At 42.5% G+C, this 24,372-nt stretch overlaps 2 protein-coding genes and 1 long non-coding RNA gene across 3 annotated transcripts; 1 reads left to right on the top strand and 2 right to left on the bottom strand.

The window, feature by feature from the left end:
* Positions 1 to 1,942: 1,942 nt before the first annotated feature.
* On the top strand, positions 1,943 to 23,544 carry LOC125715097 (nidogen-2-like). The gene is made up of 11 exons (XM_048986338.1): positions 1,943 to 2,302; positions 15,259 to 15,561; positions 16,166 to 16,407; positions 16,848 to 17,221; positions 17,632 to 17,763; positions 17,879 to 18,124; positions 18,320 to 18,520; positions 18,631 to 18,858; positions 20,149 to 20,283; positions 22,210 to 22,333; positions 23,283 to 23,544. The coding sequence occupies exons 1-11, from the start codon at positions 2,168 to 2,170 to the stop codon at positions 23,542 to 23,544; spliced, it is 2,382 nt and encodes a 793-aa protein (XP_048842295.1). The 5' UTR covers positions 1,943 to 2,167.
* LOC125715098 (prostaglandin E2 receptor EP2 subtype-like) lies at positions 6,160 to 8,756 on the bottom strand. The gene is made up of 2 exons (XM_048986339.1): positions 7,534 to 8,756; positions 6,160 to 6,754 (listed from the first exon to the last, which is right to left on the bottom strand). Exons 1-2 carry the CDS (start codon positions 8,329 to 8,331, stop codon positions 6,479 to 6,481), a joined length of 1,074 nt encoding a protein of 357 aa, XP_048842296.1. The 5' UTR covers positions 8,332 to 8,756; the 3' UTR covers positions 6,160 to 6,478.
* Positions 11,338 to 13,467, bottom strand: LOC125715099 (uncharacterized). Its single transcript, XR_007383933.1, has 3 exons — positions 13,389 to 13,467; positions 12,058 to 12,318; positions 11,338 to 11,936 (listed from the first exon to the last, which is right to left on the bottom strand). It is a non-coding gene; the product is annotated as an uncharacterized LOC125715099 (long non-coding RNA).
* Positions 23,545 to 24,372: the final 828 nt, after the last annotated feature.

The raw sequence follows: 24,372 nt of genomic DNA, 5'->3' as shown, positions 1-24,372 counted from the left end.
AGTGTAAATTCCGGATTGCAATCATTATCGCCATGTATTTAGCGAGCGACCCAATTAACAGGAATAAAATACATCGTCAACAGTCAAGAAATTAGCTGCAACTGTCAGACGCCTTGCCAAATAGAGGAAACCGTTTTAATTAAGCCCAAAACATAGACCAGCCCTCTGTTTCCCTACCCTAGCTTAGCAGAGTCGACTTAAAGCAAGTAACTCCTTTTATTTTATGGGAATTTAATAAACACGCCCACTTCAGCATGTCTGCTGAGCCCTTGTAGGAGGGTAGAAATTATTAACTGTCACCTTTCAGTCAAAGAGTGACACATGCAGCATTTCACATCAGCAAACATCAGTGAACATCGGAGAAATTTTGCGACAAACTGGGCCTGTATGGTGCTCTTCCCAGTCACACATCGAGTATTGTGGGGTGAAAAGATGTGTGGGGTGAAAAAAAAACGAAAGCACAAACAGTTCATTCTGGAATGTGCTGGAAAGATCCATTGCAGCATTCTGGTTACAGTTACACTACAGTGTTTACTCTTCTCTTTAAAAAAATGTGCATTAGCTTAGATGTTTTGCTGGCTGTGGAGATGATTTCTGTGCATTACGAATGAAACTACTGGAGCTTTTAAATTATTATTTTCATTGTTTAATCGGTTTTGACTGATGTGACGGCATGGAGTTGTATTCCCGAATTCGCCGAGTCAGGCCTCCATTGGACTTCTTCTGAAGGTCAGCTGGCTTCAGTCAACAAGCAAATGACAGGAGAGCTGGGATGAGTGAGGGAGGGGAGGAGAAGGAGAGGAAGAAAGGAGAACGGGAACTAATAAGGAAGAGAGCAGTGGCTGCTGTTTTAAAAATAGTTGTGGGATATTTTCCGCTTTGGTTTTGTGTGTTTTCTGTCTAGAAGGGGCCGGGTCCACATTGAACTATGTTAAATCGGACTGTGTCAGCACTCTGCTGCCTGTTTACAAGGACACTCTAGAGGCTTATAAAGGTTGCTGGCCGCCTACTGAAATCTTACACCAGCACCTTAACAGTTACGGTGGCTTCTACAGTGGGCCCTTTGGCCTCTTTTGCCTGACAGTCATTTCATTTGCTGTTTTGCACTTTCAGGTCATTTATTTCTGCTATGCTGAAGTGCTAGACTGTGTTTTTACAGCACAAATTGCTCTTAATAAGTAGGGAGGTACGAATCTATCCGGTACATTAACTTCTAAAATTGTAAAAGCAATTGCACCAAGAACTGATGGAATCTTCTCATTTTGTCGTTCGTATTGGAAGCTACACCAAATAATGTTCTCTCCCATTTCATGATCCCTGACTGGATTTCGGAGTATTATTCTTGGTGTGTGGTTCACAGTTCATAGTTGGTATCTTCATGCAATTCCCAGCCAGAACGAAAAAGTCACTGCTGGGTTTTACATATTATTTAAAAATGTTTACCACATTGACTACCAGACAGAGACAGCTGGTAGAGGTATAGTGCCGTTTCCCAATGGTAACATACTGGTGATCTGAGGAAAAGGTAAAGCTTATAGGGCATATGCTGTTAATGCCAATCGTAACCCTCCTGTCGATCTGTGGAATGTTTTCAGAAGTCTTTTTTTTCACACAGGATTAATAGTTTCCTTTGGGTGCGTCAATTTTCAGTCATGAAGAAAATGGCCCAAGTGCATTTTGAGGGGGATTTCTTCATAATTGCTCTGTCAGTCATGCAAAAAAAAAAAAAAAAATATATATATATATATATATATATATATATATATATATATATATATATATATATTAAAAAAGTGGCCAGGACAGTAGATAACTTTTCACCATTACCTTTAATGTCTGACGCTCTCATTTGAAGTAGACCTAATTGGTCGCTGTGTTTTTTTTTCTGTTTTGTTACTACAGCTGGAAGTTCACTTTAGCAATAAATTGGTCAAGGGTACAAAGTTGCTGCAGGACATCTGGGATTTAGAGCAAGCTCAAATGTCCAGATACCATAAATAATCCCGGGTTTCATTCTTGCATTTTTTGCATTATCTGGTACTTCTCGGTTGTAAGATGCTCCTTTCGAGTGGAGCAGAGTTCATAACATCCTACCGGTGGTCTTCACCGCTGCCTCGCGCTCCCACTTTGACCAGAGTTGGCGTCTTCCCAGCAAGAGTCTGGCTGGATGGTGGTTCCTGGACGTACTGGCTGGTGGCACCGGTCCACAGCCCAAGGGAAGGGCCATTCGCTCAGCGCCGGTCAGGAAGCGGCGGGGATGTGTGTGAAGGGAGAGCTGCTGGCACCGCGGGAATATCAAAATGTGGTAATCACCATGCATGCAGAAATGTGGAACAAGCCCAAGCATGAGCAAAAAATGTGCTAGTGTTAGGCACACGCCTTAATTTTTTTAGTTCTTGTGGTTGGAATCACATGCGGATGTTTGTCAATGAACAAAGTACTTTTTCTGAGCCAAAAAAACCTTTCATTTCAACATTCATCAGTATCCTTGCTAAAACACAAAATGATCTGCTGTGGGACACGAATTATGTTCTTTGCTTTTGCGTAAAATGAAAAAGACTGCTTCGGCATTTCAAACATGTGTCATGACACTGAGTTACCTTCTTCTTAGTCTTTGTTCTTTTGAAGTTAAACCTGAACTCAGATCCAAAGTCTCAGGATTGCTTATATCTAGATCATAGGAGAGGTAGGGACTCGAATTATATGACCCATAAATCGATTCAGATTTGAGTCACAAATTTGATGACTCGACACCAAAAATGATGGAAGGACTTGGACTTGAAGGCATATGATTGGAGACTTGACTTGGACTTGCAATGTTTTGACTCAAGACTTGGACTCACCAAGGAGTGACTTGCTACCATCCCTGGATCATACACAACAGCAATAACATTATGTATTCAATGTGTTTTAGATGATACCAAACATAGTGTGTCAGATACATATTCAACTCCTGATAGAGAGAGTAATACATTTCCGAACTTTAAATACACATAGCAAAAAAACATTTATGCATGCCTAAATATATATATTTCCAAGGGTTATCGCCAAGGGGGACACATGATCTGACACTGAAATGTCCAACACAACATTAATGCACAGCTGCTTCCAAATGTAGAGATTAGGCTTTCTGCTTCATTGGACTTTTCGTGGGAATGACTGGGAATAAGTTACACTTATTCCTTTAATACAGCTTTTTTTTCCTCTGGGTACAGCTTCCTTTGTGGCTACAGAAGGGAAAAAGATATACATGTTGCAAGGAGATAGTAATGTTTTGGTAGGACTGTAGTAGAACTGACAAGAATTACTGGAATGTTCTCAGAACAGATACAGGGGGGAGAATTACTCTGGATAGAAGAAATAAGACCAGCATCTCTTTGATGGACATATCATATGTTAATGTCAAAACATTACTAAGAAGAAGGTTGAATCTAGGGCAAGCACCAAACTGCCAAAAAAATTACATGGGTTTGTGAATAGAGCAGATCGCTGATCTCTATATCCTCAGTGATCACAATCTAAAGACAAGATGCGTCATTGACTGAAGATTGACTGAAGATAAGATTTCTCTCTTTAGTTAATAAGCTCCACAACACTTCTTAGAAAGCTTTGCAGTCTAGTAAGCTTCCTGATTCCTGATTATTTAAGATTTATTGATACTTCTGATGCATTTAGGGTAAGCTGAGTGCATTGAATGCGATTGTTTATATACATCCAGTAGAACAATTCAGTAACACAAGTTGAGTGTAATATATCGCACTGTACTCTCCTTTAGGTATAGTGCGTGCCTTGAAATTGCCACCACTAAATATTGATTAATAATGTGCTACTTTAAGCAGGAATAAAGAATGTCCAATAACAATACACCAGCTGATCCCAAACAGTGCAAAAAGTACACTTCTTGGCAACAGAAGAGCTAATGAATGTTGTTACTCTCCCTCCACCGTAACCCAAATAGAAAAGGCCTCAAAATATGCACAGAACTGGTTTGCTCTTCGGTTAAGCAAGTATGACAGAAACATTTCTTGAGGAACAAGTATTCCTATTATATTTTTATTTTAAAAAGTCAGATGTTTTCCCAAGCTGAGAGTTTAGCGGAGGAACATCTGGTAAACAAAATTAAAACAATCACTTCTGGTTTTAAAATAGGCCTATTTTGATTAATAATGCCATGGGAAGAGCTCCAAGTTTTATATTTTCTTGTGGTTATGCTCTTCTCAAGAAAGGCTTATGATTTCCTTGCAGCCTTTCAGAAACTCTTCTGAGTTTATGTGTCTGCATGTTAAGGTCTCACAGAGCATTATTCCTACAGTCCATCCATCCATCTATCCATCTTCCAACCAGCTACCAACTATTAATTTTGGGCAAATTACAGCACTGCTAGAATGAGGTTGCATCTACATCACAAAAATTGTCCTTTTGTTTACTTGCAGTTAGGACACCATCTGGTCGAGTAACTCAGTTAAAACCCTTCTTGGTTCTGATGCCTAATAAGGGTTAATCTGAAAAATAGGGAAAGGTCATATAATTACCAGCAGGGTTTATTTCTGATTCTGCTGTTCATTCTGGGATTTTCATTCTGACATAATAAATGACTCATTTGAGGAAGAAGAATGGAATCGTATCGGCGCTGCTTTCTGGTTGTTACAAAACATCTGGAATGTCTTGTTCCCCTCTCCGCTCCCACAGCCACACTTTGTCAGCACTCTGCACTCCCCACTGGCTCCTGACTGAGTCTGCCTCAATGTACCATGCCCCCCCCCATCCCCCCCCCACCCCACACTGAGGAGGACCTAGAGAGTGGCCTCCCCCTCATACTTGTACTGAGCGTGCTTGTTGGTTGGTCCCATGTCACGTACACTCTGTGATGCGTGTGTGTGTGTGTGTGTGTGTGTGTGTATGCGTGGGAACGTGATGCATGACTGCAATTTCAATTACAATGCTGCTGTTTCCTGCCTCTGCTGAGCAGTAGCTGCTGGGTTAGAGCAATAAACATACTGTCACACTGAAGTGTGTCCAGGTCACTGTCCTAAAGCTGTTCCAATCTACCACGGTGGCCCTGGTGATTCAAATGGCCAATAAGGAGCAAAGGCGGCTGGGAGTAACAAACTGAAAAACATACGATATTTATCCGTCTTTCACAAACATGTATTGAGGGATTCCTGAAGTAAAGTTTAAATGTAACAAATTGTAAGGTTATTTAGACCCTGTGTGGATGAAGGGCTTTTACTATGAAACAGCTGAATAAATAATGCATATCTCCTTGTGTGCCAGATAGCTAAGGGCAGTCCTCCAGTTCTCTTCCCAGTCAAGCGACTTGGCACTAAAAAAATGACGCGTTAACTGGCAGTGAGGCGCAGCCACTGGTGATAAGCAACTGGCAGGCGCCTGACCAGCCGACAGTGATGTCTGTTCTGCAGCCAGACAACATACGCTGACGCTTTTCTAAAGCTCTCGCAGCTGACAGCGTTTGCCGGGCTTGAGACTGCTGCTAGGAAAGTGTGTGAAACTTTTGACATGGCTTCCATTTCTGAAAACTTCCACATTGTCCACTTTGAATGCTTACATATCAAAAGTCACCTAACGACTCGGAACCAAAATAAAAAAAAAAAAACAAACAACTCAAAGGCAGGAAATGAGAATTTTCTCTGTCTCCGAAAAAGCACCAGAGTAAATCAGCATTACTAAAAAAATAACCTACATCAGTGCCATAAGATAAGGAGAGATAATGTTGTTATATGGACCTTTAACGTGTCAAGCTATTAAAACAGGCAGTATGTAGATTAGATGTAGATTTTGATAATGCAACAATTGATTACAAAAAAAATGACTCTTTTACCTATAATTCCTCCAAAACAGGTGCGGACGTTTTGAATATAATTCAATTGGAATTTCCTTGACTTTAATGGATTGGCATTCCATCCAGGGTGTATCCCAGACCAGTGCAGCCTGTGATGCCTCCTGTGACCTTCACCAGGATATCGGAATGAAGGTGGATGGATGGGTGGAGATTCTTTAGACAATTTCATAAATGTCATTGTTAATAAGAAGTACATTTTCTTAACCAAAATGACAACGTTACCACAACGTTACTGTGGTCTGCCAAATGTTTTTAAATACAGGCTCACAATCAGAAAAATGAATAATATATACCACAAATAAGAGTAAAACATTTTGATTTATTTTACAAATAACTTTGCAATTAAACATTAATGAGAGTGATGCATACTATCAAAGTCTTACAGTCATGTTGTCAAGCTCTGGCAAAGTCAGAGGGGTGTAGCCCACTTCCATAGCCACTTGCGCACTCATAAATCCCGAGAACCTTCTCTAGAGCCGGTATATGCTGTTTGCGTTCGCGGTCGATGGGATCCGTGAAAGAGTGCCAGAAATTGTCCGGTTATAAAGAGGACACATTACAGAAATGGCAGTCAAGTAGAGTCTTCTGGGATCTGCGAATTGCTTGTCTGGCATTCGGTTAGTTAACCCATTGTATGATCTGGAATTTGCTGAGCTCCACAGAGGAGCTGTGATTGGACAGCCTCGATGGGGTGCCCACATCTTCATCCACTCCATGCCTGCTTCGCTGGGCCTGTTTGCACAAGTTCCTGCGCAGGAAGCGCAGTACAGACGGGTTAAGGATGATATAGACCAAGGGATCTATGATAGGGTTCACGGAGAGAAGGTGTAGAGCTCTAAGGTCATTCTCGGAGCCACCTTCATAATTGGATGCTGTCCTGATGCACACACGAATCTATGGTGGGAACAAAGTTCAAACCATCATTAGATAAACAATACACATACAGTATGAAGCAAAACTGCTTAAAGCCTTTTTTCATCTTCCCTGAAGATTGTAGTTATATTTAGAGACATCTATGGGACTCATCTTTGTTTGAAGGATGCTTCTTCCTTCCTTTTAGTGAACCAGCAGGAATAATTTTCTAAATGCACTATAATTTGAAACTGCAGTCATTACAAGCCATTACACTGCTTTTACCCTAGTCTGTCTCAGTCCTGTTTGTGAAATTCTAGTGGCATCTCTGGTGTGTTCTGTTTGCAAGGAATATCACCGTCTTCTAAATTAGACAGTGACATGCTGGTAATTTTCTTCAAGATGATTCATTATCAGCTTTCGTACTGGGAAAATCTTGCTCTTCAAAACTTTCTTTTCCCATATATTCCACACTGATGTTCTACAAAATATCTACCGGTTTCTTGTACTATAACAAAAATGTACTTCCGAGGGACAAATATTTTTACAATATGCAACCTAATTTTAAGGCTGCATGTTTGCTAACAAAAGCAGCTTATTCCTGAAGGTCAGCAATGTCTCCGGTTCACTTAAATATACAACGCCTAAATAAAATAGGTTAAGCAAATCTAAAGTGCGTTGCATAAATTACAGTAGAAGTACACAGGGAAAATTACCTTGACGTCTGATTACTGCAAAATTGCGGGACTGCGATGTGAATGGATGCGCATTTTTAATCATTAAATTAAAGTACTTTAATGAACAATAAAGAAAAGTCTCACCATTAGTGGAACCGAGCAAATGACGAAAGCTACCGTCATGAACACCAATAGGATCATATGTTCCACTTCTTCTGACATAGACCTTTTAAACCGCCGGCTCCGTTTTGCTACGGATCCTTGATGGAGTTTGCGCCTCCGGTACATGAGGACCAAGTGACAGATGACGGACACGTTACACAGTACTGTCGAGGATATCATGAGGAGCATAATAGTGGCATACAGGATGGCGTAAACTTTGTGCTGGATCATTTCGTGTTGCATGTGAATGAAGCACCAGGTGCCCCGGCAGTACTGCACAAATTCCCCGAAGTTTATTAAGGGTAACACGGAGAAACAGATGGAAACGATGAATATGAAAGCTACCGAGATGTATCCGTAACGCTTGGTAACGTGCCTCTCGTAGAAATAAGGATGTCCAATTGAGATCCAGCGCTCCAGAGCCATGGTGAAAAGAATGGCCAAAGTACTCAGGCTTAAAAAGGTCATGCTAAATCCGAAGTATGTACAGACGTACTTATCTTTATTCATTCCCACCAGGGACACGTTTGTCGCGTAAGAAGCCAATACTAATGGGCTTACGGATATGGTTCCCAAAAGGTCCGTAACCACAAGTACAGTCACCAGTATGTGGAACAGCGACCGGCGCTGCCGGACCTGCTCCCTCCTCCGATGGACCTCCAGAAGTAAAAAGGCAATTAGGTTTCCCACGACTCCGATTGAGAACATCAAACCCGCCACTGTGGGGTTCCCGGACATAGTATGGTTTGTATCAGGACATATCCCTTTCTTCTCCGCCATAGGCTCCCCCTTCTTCAGATCTTTTCACTCCTGTTTTAATGCGATCCGCAGAAACTTAAATTTCAGTTTTCCATTCATCTCTGCCGTTAGCATTAGATCGTCGCTCATCTTCTGCTACCTTCCTGCACAAGCCGATTAAGGGAAACATGGAAAAGCGCTACTAACACCGACACCGGCTCCGAAACTCTAACTTACTGAAACCGCCCATGCATTATAATAAGCGAGGAGTCATTCACGCCTACGTAATATCACCGGAAATTTGCGAATGTCACTTGGATCTGCTATCTTTTCTTCTCGACTGAGTTCGTTCTGTAGAGATTTATAAGTACCTCGGGTAGGGTCAAGGCGGCGTGGGGCAGGTGTGGAAACGGACCTTCAAGGAGAAGGAGTGCGGACGAGCCATGCGAGCCCATCCCGGAACGAGGATCCCGTGACATCACGGGGCTGGTGACACACCCCTTGCTCGGGGGCGTCGGGTCCGGGGCTCATAAGCCAGTTCACTGAGCCCACAGACGGGAAACTCCGAGTTACGCACCCCCAAACTCAGTTTCAGTAATCCATGTTGACCAAACTTTTTTTTGGATTTTTTATGAACTGTTAAAAACTCAGTCTACATTAGTTCATAACACGTTTTCAGATTCGTTAATAATGGACACACATATTTTTGTATGTCACACTGTGTAACATAATTGTTTCATCAATAATGGGCAGAACGCACTGTGCTCCAAGGTCATTTTAGGAGAGATCGATACCATTTTTACTGAGTACTTTTGCCACAAACAAAATCAGATGAAAACGTGTTATGAAATATATGGTACTTGATGATTGCCAGGTATACATGTAGTCAAAAGTGGGATACCATACGTAAAATGCCGTTTTGAATCATCTGCAAAAAAAAATACATTTATAGGCTTATGTTACGCCGTTTGTTCTTAGCAGTAAGTGTCTTTCCTTGCCCTGCATTAATGTTCATCAGCATATCAATTCATTTTATTGGACAGCATATGTGCAGTGGTAATCTGTCAGGATATTGTTTAAACTAATAATATGTTGGCTGATGGATAAATATTGTAATTAGATAGGGATGGCATGGCAGTGCTCTGATATCCTCTGAATGACGCAGAGATTTTCTTTGGCTGTTTCCCCAGTGGAAATAAGCTATTTGACAGTGTCTAGTTCCCACCTCGCTAATATCTCTATCATCTCCGAGTCCGATGAAAAATCCAATGAAACTGAGCGGATTCTGAATCGTGCTATCAAGCGCGAGAGCAGAAGGACAAAAGCGGCAAATTATCGTTCAGTAAACTAGCCCTGTGAATTTTGCATCAACTGCAAAATTGTCTATATTACATACAAATATTTGTTTAAGCAACCACCGCTGAGTGCAAACACACAGAGACACAAAATACCGGCAGGAAATGATAAACACCGCATAAAATGTCATCCATCTATGTTCCATTACAGCGTCATGGGGGGTGAGACCCAAGGGAACAGAACCAGACAGGAAAGTCCTGGATGGGAAGCCAGATTACTTAATTAGCCTTAGCTTGATGAAAACTGTTGCTTTACTCTAAAAATGGCCCCAAAACTGCATATGACCGCAGAAAAATACCCCTTTAAACAGTGTGCATCCATCCAGTTATATTTTTTTTGTTTGTAAATTCTGCGTGCACCAAATCATTTATATTTACACCATGAACTTCAAAGATTTCCGCAATTTAGAAAATTACTGTTTTTCTTTCCTCAGGTGGCTGAAGCAGAAGACGGCACCACTGCCTTCGAAATTTACTGTTGTTGAAGATGCTGCTTCGGGAAAAACAATGTCAGGCAAACGTTACAGAGTGTTAAAGAATTCAGTCCTTTTCTGTCATTTGGGTTTTTACAATGCAGTCTCATTGTTTGATGAATTATAAACAATACGTAATAAAGACTATGCAAGCAGAGACTGATCAGCATTGTCTTAGATACATTAATTGCAGATGTCGCTAATGAGACAACAGCATCATTAGGACATGGCTGTGGCTCCCGGAATGAACATGTTTGTGTCTGGTGACTAGTGAATTAGATTCTGGAGCAGACGTGACATTAGATTTCCCATTGGCTGAGCAGTGTTATGACGGTCAAGTCATGTCCTAAGTGGACCAACTGAACTAGAAATTTTGTTTTCGTATGTTTCTCCAAATAGGAATGTGGAAATAGACCCAACTGTTGTGTAACTGAGCACGACCCCCCAGCCTCCTACCAAAACTCTTGCCCGTTTGGCACGTTCCCTTTTGATGTCCGACACATTGCAAGACTCAGACAAACCCCATGTGAGCTGCTGCCTGTCTGTCTGTCTGGTACGGACACTAGCAGACTTGGCCCGTGAACTGAGTGTATTTCTTAACTCACGCAGATGACATCAGTGCACTCTTCTGGATTTCACGTGCAAATAAGATGCTCCCTAATTCACAAGGCCTTCCCTACACTTTGTGCCCAACAAGGCTAAACCAAATTGACTAAAAATGGCATTAATACTAGTTCTGGAGAAGCACTTCTTCCATCCTAGCTGACTGTCTTTTAACAATTAATCCGTGTGTCCTGATGCTATCAGAGTTTCTCTGTTCCACAATAGCCTTAAAACCACATTGCATACAACAGCCTGTAAGCACCCCACAGATTAATGGGGGCATTAATGGGATGTCTGCTAAACCTATAAAGACATTACTTAGGGTACAAAGACTGTAAAGATATTCCTTAGATTGGTGTTGCCTGGCAACAAGGCAAACACATTTATCTTAAACACAGATTTAGAGGATTTTCGCATGAAGTGGCGCCGGTCTGCCCAATCTGTGGGTGAAGATATAAACTGAACCGGAGAATGTACTGCTGCAATAATACGAGAACGGCGGGCGCTCTGTGTCTCCCACTGCCTTAATCACTAGTCAAAAAGTTGAGAGTCTGTGCCTGGAAGAGGCAGTGCAGCAGAAACATCTCACACACGTCAGTGTCTGATGGCATGACTTTATTTCCACTGGCTATTAGATCATATTCACTGTAAATTTTTCGTTGGAGCGCCTTTAGCTTTGATTATGCCGCACATTTGTCATGACATTGTTTCCGCAGGCTTATGCAACATCTCACTCTTTATTTTCATCCAGATTTGCTTTAATTTCTCACCGACATCTTGTATTGACAAGTGAATTGAACCTCCCCATAAAGCCTCCTTCAGTACATCCCAAAGACCTTCAATGAAGTTAAGGTCGCAACTCTGTGGTGACTAAGTCATACGTGAAAATGGTTCCTCGCGCTCCCTGAACCACTCTTTGACGAACCCAGCGAATCTTGGCATCCTTGTCCTGGAATATGTCCATGTCAACAGGGAAGAAAAAAATCCATTGATGATGGATGGAAGCGTAACCTGGCCGTTCAGTAGATTCAGGTACTCAGCTGACTTCACTTTATTGCTGCATAACGTTGCTGAGCTGTAATAATGATCCAGTCATTGGCTCGTAAGTATTGGCTGATATAAATTCAAATGACAAACTCTTTTTTGGCCGGGCAGCGTGGAATGAAACAGCAAAAGAAAATGTAGAATCCCAGTAGAAATCTGAGCGGGAAAAAATCTGGAAGACAACAGAAGAAAGAAAATAAAAGCTTTTATGGCAGTTATAGAAGGGAAAAAGGGTTACTGGCAAACCCTGCAAAGGATTTGTGTGTGGTGATTCGTGGGTCTGTGCCCCTCACCGGAAGGTCACTGGTTCAAATCCCCTAGTTGAAAGAGTGATTTCCCTCCAGGGACTGGCTGATAATGCTTTCTCAATCGCACGTTGCTTTGTATAAAAGCATCGCCTAAATATATGAATGTAACTGCAGAAATACAGTTACTGGATGGTGTTTGTCCATCACTGTTAGGAGAGCCAGTGGAGGACAGCGTTTTGGTCTGGTGCATCACAGCAGCCATGGTGTGGATTGGGGCTCCGTCTGGCGTTGTGCTTATTCCACCCCCTGGGGCACAGACGGGAGTTGAGAAACATAGTTGGTTCCCACTTATACTGAGGTATGACAGACATTCATAAACACATAAAGCTACTTGTAGTGCAGGTAGTCTGTCTACATTTAAACAGACTGGCATACTGAGCTCTCGCTAAAGGCCTTCTGTTTGTTCAAGCAATTGCAAGGCCTGCAATTCTGTGAACTGGGTCTGCACACTTCAGACTAGAAATGTGGCGATGTGACATTTTAATGGCGCACGAGTGGGTAGGCCTGTTCTGCAGTTTGCCTGGAAAGGAATATGCAGCGAGTGAACAGGCCCTCAGAACTGGTGCAATGTGCTCCTAGTTTCAGCTTCTGGTTACAATTCTCACTGCAGAGGGCTCGAGTTTGCCACTGGCGTGCAGTTTGTGTTCATTTTTCGGCGGTAATGGCCATAGACTCGCAAGGATTTCTAAGCTTCATACAGCAGATCACGGAGAAGGCCATTATTAACTGACAGAAGTGCAGTTTTTTTTACAGTTTAAACGTGGGTTTTTCACGTTCACATCTTCACTTGTCATTTTCTTAATTCGAAAAGGACTACAGGTCAAGTATCGGCTAGTTTAATTACAAAGTCATGTGTAATTGACATTAATTGACATTAATGAAAATGAGTGGATGCTCTTCTTAGGATGGATCACAGGAAACATGTTTATAACTGGAACTAGAGCCTCATTTTCCTGTAAAAATTAAAATTAAAGGATAGATGAAGGCACTAAGGAGCAGGCTAATCACTTTTTTCCATTAAGCACATTAAGGCATACTGCTTCGCATGCTTTAAAGTACTTTAAACAGCAGTGTGATTAATGGCCAGAGCTAAAAGCCAACATTACACAATCCGACGGAAAAAAACACACAGTTTTACCCCTTTGCAAATCTTAACACAAAACAGACACTGCTGTTACTGGAGCGTAACTTTAAAAGCAATATTATGCTCACGTATTTTAATGGTAATATTAGAATTAAATAAATGAATTTGCCCCCTTTTTATTCTTTAATTTAAAGAAGAAGAAAAGTAAATCACCTGCCTAAGGCCGAAATACCTGATTAGCTTTGGTGCTGCTCCTGCTTTTGTTGTCTATATAAAACAGGATCACAGAGCGCCACGCCTGAAGACGTTAGATGAAAGCCTCTATTGAAACGCTTCAACTTTCTCCCCAAAACATTATCAGCCGGAGATCTTGCACTTAGGTTTGACACGAGTGCCACCTTATGGAGTTAACACCAATTTTCAGTGCTTCGTCGTATTTAAACGTGTATTTGTACAGTTCTGTTTTCTATATCTTATAAACAAAATAATATTGTTTTAAAAGTGAAATTATATCAATTCTATCTATCTATCTATCTATCTATCTATCTATCTATCTATCTATCTATCTATCTATCTATCTATCTATCTAAATTTGTCTTTTAAAATAATATGATATAGAACGGAGCGGCATGGTGGTGCAGTCGTGGGGTTTCCTCCGGGTACTCCGGTTTCCCCCCACAGTCCAAAAATATGCTGAGGCTAGTTGGAGTTGCTAAATTGCCCGTAGGTCTGCATGTGAGAGTGAATGGTGTGTGAGTGTGCCCTGCGATGGGCTGGGCCCCCATCCTGGGTTGTTCCCTGCCTCGTGCCCATTGATTCCAGGATAGGCTCCGGACCCTCAGCGACCCAGTAGGATAAGCAGTTTGGAAAATGGGTGGATGGATGGATGATATAGACCTGCTACCATTTTCGCATGACTTTCCTTATATTTCCAATGAAATAAATAACAAAGATACGCGTTTGGTGTCACGGTTTAGCGTATTTATTTGTGTCTTTTATTCAACGCAGCTTGTACATTTATCCACCCCCTTACGAAAAAGAAGTATACTTAAATGTACTATAAGTATAATTTTTCTAAACTAAAAATTAGTAAGTATTAGCAAACGTCTTATGTACTTAACAGAGATATACTTGACAAAGTCTGACTTAAGTATACCTGGCTTAAACTGACATGTACTAGCATGCACAAGTCTAGCTTATATGTAAAATATATATTTATGTTTTTGGCATTCAAAATAATATTTTCAGTGACGAAGAGAAAAAGCTATCTTTAAGTATGTTTTGCAAATTTTTATTAGTGTAATTAACATGTAGTCACATCGCTACTGTGTTGTTTGTAGCAATTTCATGTATAAAAATACAAATAACTAATATTACTAAATACACTTAAAATATATGCTTTAATAAACTATAAATGGGCCAATTTAGTCCCAAAAAGTATACTTAACAAAATGAACTTTAAATATACTTTATTTTGGTAAGGGTCTGCATACAGCAAAAGCATCAATGGAATCTTAATTCTGTTTAATACATCGTATAACTATAGTATATATGGCACATAGAAAATTTGAAAAAAGACAATAAGACAGTGGTCATGTTATCCGTCTTTTTGAAAATAAACTGTAGTTTGCTGAATTCGGAGCATTTTTACCTTAAATATAAAATGTCAAAACTGAAAAAACACGATTTTGTCTTGGGAATGAACTGCCTACTTTTCTGACTAGACCGCCCCTGTCTAACTATAGAGGATTTCACTTGCACTTAAGGAAGTGTTTGAAATATAATTCCCGACTTAACATAAACATTCCAGGATCCATCGCCTCTACCTCAACCAAAACCATGCAGATCAGAAACAAGTTAACAGTCCTCGTTCTTAAAGTCTACATCATATCAGCCATCAGACGGAAAGACGTGTTTCCCTACGGACCACTTAACAGGGATTTCTCACTTCACGGGGGAGATGACGGAATCTCTCGGATTCCCGATCTGAAGCAGCCGATGTATTTTTACGGATCGCGATTCAGCAGTTTATATGTAAGTAAACCAATTGTGTCCCTTAGGCTGTGGTAATTCCCTGTGACCAGCTTTCTGTCTTTATGCAGGTGGCCACCAACGGCGTCATCTCCACCCAGGTCCCACCCCTGGAGACTCAGTACGTGGACAGCGGCTTTCCCCTTGCCTTCGCAGTTATTGCGCCATTCCTGGCTGACCTCGACACCAGCCGGGGGAGAGGGACCGTCTACTATCGCATGGAGGACACATGGTGTATCTTGCAGCGGGTCGCGAAGGAGGTCCGGAGGGGCTTCCCCGAGGCCCAGTTCATGCCCTCCCATGCTGCCATTATCACCTGGGAAGATGTGGCATCTTACGAAGAGGTTTCCACCCGCTACAGTGCATCTAGTATGGTGAGTAAAACCTCCATCGGTGTTCCGTGTTTCACGTGGATTTTGGGTTATCAGTGACTGTTCTGTGAAGTTTACTGGGCATTAATATAAGCAGTTATGGTGAGTATAGTTAAAATTGGACACTTGCTGAAAATTTGTTTTCTGGAAAAATTTACAGAATCATCTCAGTGTGTTGAATCCTATGTTAAATGCCCCCAGAACCCTATATAGAAGAGAAAATAAAGTATCACTAAACACATATATTAACCGCAAAGGTTAACTCTCCCATTTTGGTGGGTGTGCAGTTTTAACAATGTTGAAACTAGTTATTGGTCATTGATATTACGTTTTAATATTACTGCTACTGTAGCTCTGCTGAAATAATGAACTGAACAGCAGTGAAAGTGTGTGTAGCTATTAAGCATATTTCCAAAATTTGTCCAAATACTTTGTAGCATTTCATTAATTCCTGGGAGCAGTCAGGAAGGCTGATGCATTAGCCAGAGAAAAACTCTCTGCAAGATTAGTATGACTTTGAATGTACACTGAAAGTAGACAAGTTTATATTGATGTAATACACTAATACTCTGTCAGAGGTGAAGTAATTAAATTTCCTTTGTTCTAGTTGAACACATTTCAGGTGGTATTAGCCTACAATGAGACAGATTCATACGCATTGTTCCTGTATCCAGAGGATGGATTGCAGTTCTTTGGGACAAGGCCGAAGAATCCCCACAGCACTGGCTTGGAAATCCCAGCCCGGGTGGGATTTAACAGGGGGGCAGTTCCCGTTCTCAAAATGTCCCGCAGGGGGGAACTTTATTACAGTGTGGCCGACGCAGAGCGATCTCTGAAGGACCTCTACCAGTGAGTCTCTAACCCAGCATGAGCAAGTGCAGGAGGCACTGGAGTGTCTGATCCGCTTAGAAAGACGTTGGTAGTCTGTTCAAAAGTCGCACTGCACGCGATGTTGGCCACATTGATTACTTGGGCAGCATATCGCTGTTGGCCTGGTTATGGGGGTGGCATTCCAATGTTTTTGATGACAGTAGAACATACTGCATATGGATGTGTAATAGCATGGCCGGGTTGTTCTTTAAAAACATGCTTCGCTCGAATAAAATGCAAAGTGCTTTAAATAGGCGAAAGAGGGGAAGCTGTTTAGAACCACATGGTTGAACTGAACAAAGAAAGTGTATCATAAACATAAATGCATTTTGGCAATTAATGGTTGAATGACTCATTAATTTACGTAATTTTTTTCTGCCACTGTACTGCTGTGATTTTGACCCGGTTTTCCTTCTCAGGCAGGGAAACGCTGGCTGTCCTGGAGTCTGGATCTTCCACATTGGTAGTAGACGGTCTTTCCGGAATGTGGTCCCTGCAACAGCACCAGCAAGTCAGGAGTCATCCAGTGTCGACCACAGCAGGATGGACTGTGCAGAGAAACTGGCCTATAACTCCCAACACGAAGTCTCGTCCGTCTCATCACCGCATCCTCATCTCCCGTCTAAGGTTTTGCCTTCACTGTTGCCAGATTTTTTGAGGCAAGAACTCTTCATCTCCAGTAAGGGTGTGCATGAGCCTAACGTCCACCTCGGTCAACATGGTGGGGAGCCTGTCCTCCATGTTCCATCTGATACATTTAGTGGGGATGAAGACCTGGACTCAGGGTCTGGAGGTGAGCTTGTGATTGAGTGTGAAAATAAATAGAAGCTCATTTCTGTCTCAATTAACTGTACAACCTATGAGATCAAGGCCTGGTATTAAGGTAGGGGACTATTTAATTGAAATGACCATTTCGTTTAGAAGAGGTGGAATTTTCAGGTGCATAAAATTAAAAATCCAGCTCAAGAGTTTCTTTCAGCCAACCAGCTGAGTATAAAAAGCCACAGTCACAGAGTAACTCAACTCGTTGGTTGAAACAAAGCCTTGATCTGGATTTGTACTTTCTGGACCTGAACTATCCAACTCTGTCATTTAGTTGATCTTGATGTCATGCCATGTCATTTCATCGTCGCTCAAAACGCATTATCACTGTTTAACAGACTTTAATTCTTTCGTTCCGTGCTGTTTTCAAATATAACACAGAAACCACAGAGACGTGTGCCTGGTCCCAGTTTCATTGCTCACAAGACGGCTACTGCATGGACTATCCCACAGGATGTTGTTGCCACTGTCAGACTGGCTTCTATGGTAACGGGCAGCAGTGTCTGCCAGAGGGTGAGGTGCACGTCATGACTTCATCTGCCCCTTGAACAAAGTAGATGACTGCTCCAGTTAGGAACGGACTTTTCTGCAAACTCACTTGGCAGTGTGTTGACGTCTTGCTTTCCAGGCTTGCCCCAGCGTGTCAGTGGAAAAGTGAGTGGCCTTGTGTTTGTGGGGAACACTCCAGTGAAGCTGGCCAGCGTGGACCTGCACGCCTATATCATGGTAGTGGACGGTCGGATCCACGCAGCCATTAGCCGGATCCCTGAACCAGTCGGATGGGCCTTGTTACCAGTAGTCCCCACTGGGGCTGTCTTTGGCTGGCTGTTTGCTTTGGAGCAATTTGACCATCAGAATGGTTTCAGCATCACCGGTAAGGTTTTGAGCTATTTCATCGCATTACATTACATGCATATGCCTTGCAGGAATTTCTGTCCATATTACGACACATCTAACGCATCTTTTTACTGTAATGCATTTAGGATATTTGCCCTTTGGTTCTTAGGAACATAAAGCCTTCAGCTCTAAGGAAAAAGCTTTGTATGACCGATTTCCTCCTCTGGTTCAGGTGCTGAGTTTACATGCCACACAGAAGTGATTTTCTACCCGGGCAACAAGCATCTCACCATTGTTCAGGAGGCCCAAGATCTAGACCCCAAGGGTTACCTCAACATGGACACCCTTATATACGGCGACATACCTAGTCTGCCACCTGGTATCATGGTGAATATCAAGCCCTACAAAGAAATATACCATTACCACACATCAGGTACGGCCAACGCCCATACTCAGATATCTTTTGCATTCCGAGCCGGCTGCAAGTGAGGTGATGATCAGTTTAGAGTATTTTGGGTAATGATGTGTGTCTCCACGGTCCAGCGGCAACCTCCATGTCGGTGCGAGAGTACACAGTTCTGTCACCCGAGGGTGGATCAGAGACCTTCTCCTATCAGATACGTCAGAATTTGACCTTCCGGCACTGCCCACACGGGCCCTGGATGAGCCCCGAGATCCAGCAGCTCAGCACAGAGCTGGTTATGGTCCTGTATGAGGAGACGGAGAGAGCACTTCGATACATGATGTTAAGTAAGGTTGGCCCTGTGGAAGGTGAGGTTTCAGCTAAACATGGGTCTCAGATTTGTACATAGTCAGATAGTGACTCTAAATGCACTTTTTAACCTAAAATACTAATATAAATGTGGGACTTGTTAATGGCATGTGGGAGCGTTATAAAAAAAAAGTTCTGTGGACAGAAAAAAACGATTGATTCAGAGAGATAACCTATCAGATTGTGGAGAAGGTTTCTCCAACCAACTAGAGGAGGCAGGACCAAGGCCATCTCATTGGTTATCGCTCTAAACCAATCATTATTCATTCTGCCCTCAGAACATTTTCCTGTACGTCAAACTCCCACGAGCTAGGTAATGCATGGAAGCTGTACCTCATATAATAGGATACCACAGTATCTACTTTGTCACCAGTTCATACTACATAGAATATTAAAAATTCATATTAATGGAATATACTATAATAGGTGTTATGTAGACGTAGAGTAACATTAGTTAATGATTACTGGTAACAATATAAAGAAATAAGGAAAAAGGCAGGAGATCACAGCCGTACTGCATATTCATATGATTCTGGGTAAAATATGAATCACGCTTTTTTTTTCATCCAGAATTGAGATTGCGATCTTATCTCACGATTCTTGAGTAACGTATTTCTCTTACCAAGACGCAAAAACAATTTGTAGAGATATATTCGCGAGATACGCAAAAAATCAGTTAACACACCTAAATTGTCGGCCAAAATTGAAACATTATCAGTATTTGAAGTCAGCAGCAGCAGAGCTAAAGACACAAGCACTGAAATAATGGAGATGATTACACTGAAAGATCAGCCACTGGTCTAAAGGCGACATGTTCGTAATCCATTATTAAGTCTGGCCCGTAGATAAATCTTTTGTTTCCACAGAGTAAAAAAAATAATGTAAAGTCATTCCACTAATCTGCATCGGCAACATCTACTGCTTCACCAAATAAAGAGAAAATATTGGCTTGTCCTGTTGTGATTCCACTTTATTTATTGCGACACAGTACAATATTATGCTATATTCAAACCTGTCTTGAGTGAAATTAAAAGGATAGGTTGCTGTTTGTCACGTCAATAGATTTGAACGAGTAGTACTTTTTACTTTTGATACTTGCGAGTGAACGTTCAGCTCCCTGCAACGCTTGGTACTCATCGTGTAAAAACCCCCTTACATACTACTTGGATAATATTGCAAGTTAAACTTTTAACTGTCCAAGAAAAACAGTATCATAATTTATATGTGCGAGAGTGGTGGTTACCTAAGAAGCAGTGACCTTTGTACTCTGACCTTCTGCCCATTCTCAGAGCTCCAGCTGGTGGATCCTTGTGTCTCAGAGAACCATAACTGTCACTCGGAGGCACTCTGCCTCCCCGACCAGGGGCTGCGATTTCACTGCCAGTGTCCCCTGGGATACCATGGGGATGGGCATAGCTGTCATGGTAAGAGTGACAGGACCCTGCCGGGAGTGGGGTGGGGGGGGGGGGGGGAGACCTGTAGGTTAGAAGCCATAATGAACATTAGAAGATGGATGTCAATGAGCGTTGATGTGGAACGTGAGAAGGTGGCTATTCTGTAGGAGTCCAGGAACGGATTTAAGTACATATCTTGGGGACAGTGTGTGGCTCAGTGAGCTAAGCCTCTGTGCCTGTGGTCAGAACGTAACCAGTTCAATCCTGGCCTTAGTACAGCTCCCTTGGTGCTGCTGTGGGTGGCTGCCCTTCACTTCCCTGCTTGCTCTCACCTATGGAGAGCAAGATCGGTGAAAAGCGAATTTTCCCATTGGGATTAATAAAGTAAAATCATTTCATGCTTACTCATGGAAAAGCCTTCTGCATCCTCATTCCACATGTCTGCATTATATCACCTTGGCCCTTCTATTCCTACAGGGTTGTCACCTCTCATGCATCTAGTGTGACACTCACACTTTCTGATTCTTGCACAGATGTAAATGAGTGTCTCCATCTGAAAATCTCACGCCAGCCATCTGACCAAAGTTGGTGACACTGCTGCCCCCTGGGCCACGTGCTTCAACTACCCAGGCTCCTTCGAGTGCTATTGCCGTCCCGGGTTCGAAGGCGATGGCGTCGCATGCCGGCAGCAGCACGCTAAGCGTTTATACAGTCCCATTCGCCCTAAGCTCCATGACATTTACTCTGGAGAGATGGATGTGTCCTGATTCCCTTCTTTCTTGTTTCTTTCTCAGTTTCTTATGTCAAATTCCAATTTAAGACCTACCTGTGTTTACATAAAGAAGAGGTTCAGAATTGCGTATCAGTTAATTAGAGCAATATATTAAATCAGGGGTCTCTAACTCCGGTCCTGGAGAGCTACTATCCAGTAGGTTTTCTATCCTACCTGGCTTCTGATGAGCCATATCTGCTCTCAGGCAAATACCAGGAACAGGTGTGGCTCATCAGAAGCCGGGTAGGATGGAACACCTACTGGATAGTAGCTCTCCAGGACCGGAGTTGGAGACCCCTGATATTAAACATGAAAAACACCACCCACATAATAAAAAAGTCTAAATTCTAGGTTGGACACAACAGTCACCTTTCCATGTAAACAAACTGTAGGAATTCTATTAAGAATTAGACTCAAGGGTGTTTTTCTGGAAGTTCAGCCCATGCATCCTTGCTGGAGAATTATCCCCCACATGACCTGCACTAGCAGGCCGTGTGGCCTTGATCTCTTTAACAGTTCCAGTGGGGTTAAGGTCAGGTGATTGTGCAGTCTGCATCTTCACGTTCAACTTCCCTGTAACTTTCAAAGAGCTCTTACGATGGGCACATTGCTTGAAGTTTAACCGGAAATGCTAAACTACAGGGTAACTTCTGACTGGCAGTGTAGCTTTTCACTGCGCAGTGTGGCTTTTCACTGCGAAGTGGACCGGAGATACTGGGAACTGCTACAAAGACAACACAACACAAGCAGATTTGCCAAGGAGCATTTAAGCCACAAATACTACTGGTCAGGAACAGAACAGGGAGCAAACATGTAAATTATATTCCTCTTAGGGGCGCCGTTTGCCCTTTTGCCTTGATGTAAAGTTTAAGTTGATTTGTCCAGCTCTGCCGAAGCCAAGCCACATCTATATTTGAGATAATTATCCCGTGGGAGGGAGACAGGCTATATTTGCTGCCCCTGAGGCTGTATATGTGAATCTCTGCCTTGAAACATTTTAATCTGCCTTCTATTCCACTCTCAGAGGTCAGAAATACCGGATGCTGAGGAGCCACAGTTGAAATGCACTACATATTATTCACCTTTACGTTTGCTTTTCTTTCCCAAGAGTGTTCACAAGGTGCTGTAGTTGTAGCGAGTATTTCTAAGTAACCCAGCTTTGCTAATGAAATGCAATCACTCAGGCACCAAGATGCTGGAGTGCATAGCACCCAACGGGACAGGGAGACGACCGCTCCAAAGGACCCTAAACGACCCCTTCGCTCTGGCGGTCCACGCCGGACACTTCTACTGGACAGACTGGCTCAGGTGCGTCTCCAACTTGTGCCTGTACCCTCATCCAACAGACGGATCGTACGTCGAAAGGAATGCATGTCGGAAGAGGATAATCACACTGGTCTCAGGTGTGAGAGAGACTGGGAGATGCTTGTGAGCCTGGGATGGCTATGTGGGGGCTTCTTTTAAAACTTCGATCGCGTGGGGTGTAAGTCGGGGACATTTTGGTCAGAGGTGAAAATTTCAGGTCCAGAAAGTAAAAATCCAGACCACGGTTTTGTTTCAACCAACCAGTTAAGAACATAAGAATATAAGAAATTTACAAACGAGATCAGGCTCATTTGGGGAGAACTTGAGTAATAGCTCAGAGTTGTTAAAATCTTATCTAGCTCTAATTTAAAGGAACCCAGGGTTTTAGCTTGCGCTACACTAGCAGGAAGGCTATTCCATACTCTAACTACATGCTGTGCAAAGAAGTGCTTCCTCAAATTCATAATTTCCACATGGCCACGAGATCTAGTATTTAAACTAATATTGAAATAGCCATTTGGCTGAACAGGATCCAGACCTGTTAGAATCTTATACACCTGGATCATGTGCCCCCTTAATCTCCTTTAGGCGAGGCTGAACAGATTCAGCTCAGCTAACCTCTCATAACCACAAGCTAAGTATAGTCACAGCCACAGATTACTCAGCTGGTTGGTTGAAACTAAATCATGGTCTGGAGTTTTACTTTCTGGACCTGAAATTTCCAGCACTTTCTGCCATCTCGCTCATTCTGCCACGCCATGAGTGAGATTAAAGGAGCCTGTTCCAAAGGTACAGAGGACGGACCTGGTGTGTTTTCCTAGAATAGGTTCATTATCAACCCGAGTGAGGTTACTGTACAGCACTCTGCTTACACTCTGCATGAGATGCTTCAGATATGGTTCGCATAAGAGGATAGCAGCTACATCACACTTATTTATCTGGTTTTATCTAGGGATGGCATCTTGGCGATGGACCCAAACAGCGGTCAGTCTCCGGATGAGTACCTGCCTGATCAGAGGCACCACCCATATGGAATTACTGTGGTCTCTCCTCACTACCTAGCAGGTAAGAGTCTTGCTACAGCCTTTCTGAAAGGCCCAGCCTACTGTGCCCACGCTTACTGCCCACAAGGTGTCGACAGAGATATAGATGGCTTTAAAAGTCCAGCTAATGATATGCTGCTTTTAAGAAAGGAACCAGAATTTGTACCATGAGGTCTATCCAACCTGGGATGTCGACCATTAAATAGATACTGTGGTTTCACCAGCAGAACTATTATTTCTGAAGCAATCGCTGTTGATCTTTCTTTTTTTTTTGAAAACTGGTGCCCTTGATGTTTACTTTAGTAATAACCAATCATGGATGGGTCAGTGATTGTTCTGGAATCTTCTACCTTTATGATAAATCTCACATAAAAGTTTATTCGATGAAGGAAACAAATAATGTATGCACCCATAACAACTCACGAGGCGAAGGTCATGTGATGGCAGGCATTTACATGCATTTCGCCAACATGCCGGTCACGTGATGGAGTGCCACACCCCTTGGCTTCAGGGTGGGGACGATGGGGGGGGGGGGGGGGGGCACCGTAATTGTCGAGTGAAGGCTGCAGATGCTCTTTTAAAAAATATTGCATTAAAGTAGATCTTTTTCACAGATCCATTCATTTTTATGTAAATAACACCACCCATCTATTATAACTGTTTATTCAGCACAGGGTCTCAGTTTATAAGAAGACAGACTGTATGATAGCTGCAGACTTCCTGTTGTCTTCTGCGACTATAATTAGTAAAGCTTCACAGAACTACCCAGAATGCCATTCACGGGTTTCCCTGGCAACAAAAGCTCACGGTACAGGTTGGGCAGTTTATCAGTCTCCATTTTTATTTAAATGTTGATGAATCAGTTACTTCACGCCACCGTCTTTCATCCAGTTGCAGTTCCAATCACGGACCTTTCCGTTTCAGCGATGAGATTGACCTCTTCAGGATAAGGGAGGCATTGGTGTCCGCCCCTGCCCTAAATCTGACCCTTCCACAAGA

The sequence above is a fragment of the Brienomyrus brachyistius genome, chromosome 19, assembly GCF_023856365.1.
Source record: "Brienomyrus brachyistius isolate T26 chromosome 19, BBRACH_0.4, whole genome shotgun sequence".
Lineage (NCBI taxonomy): Eukaryota > Metazoa > Chordata > Actinopteri > Osteoglossiformes > Mormyridae > Brienomyrus > Brienomyrus brachyistius.
Note: the sequence above shows the minus strand (reverse complement) of the source record. Positions and strands in the feature narration are given on the sequence as shown.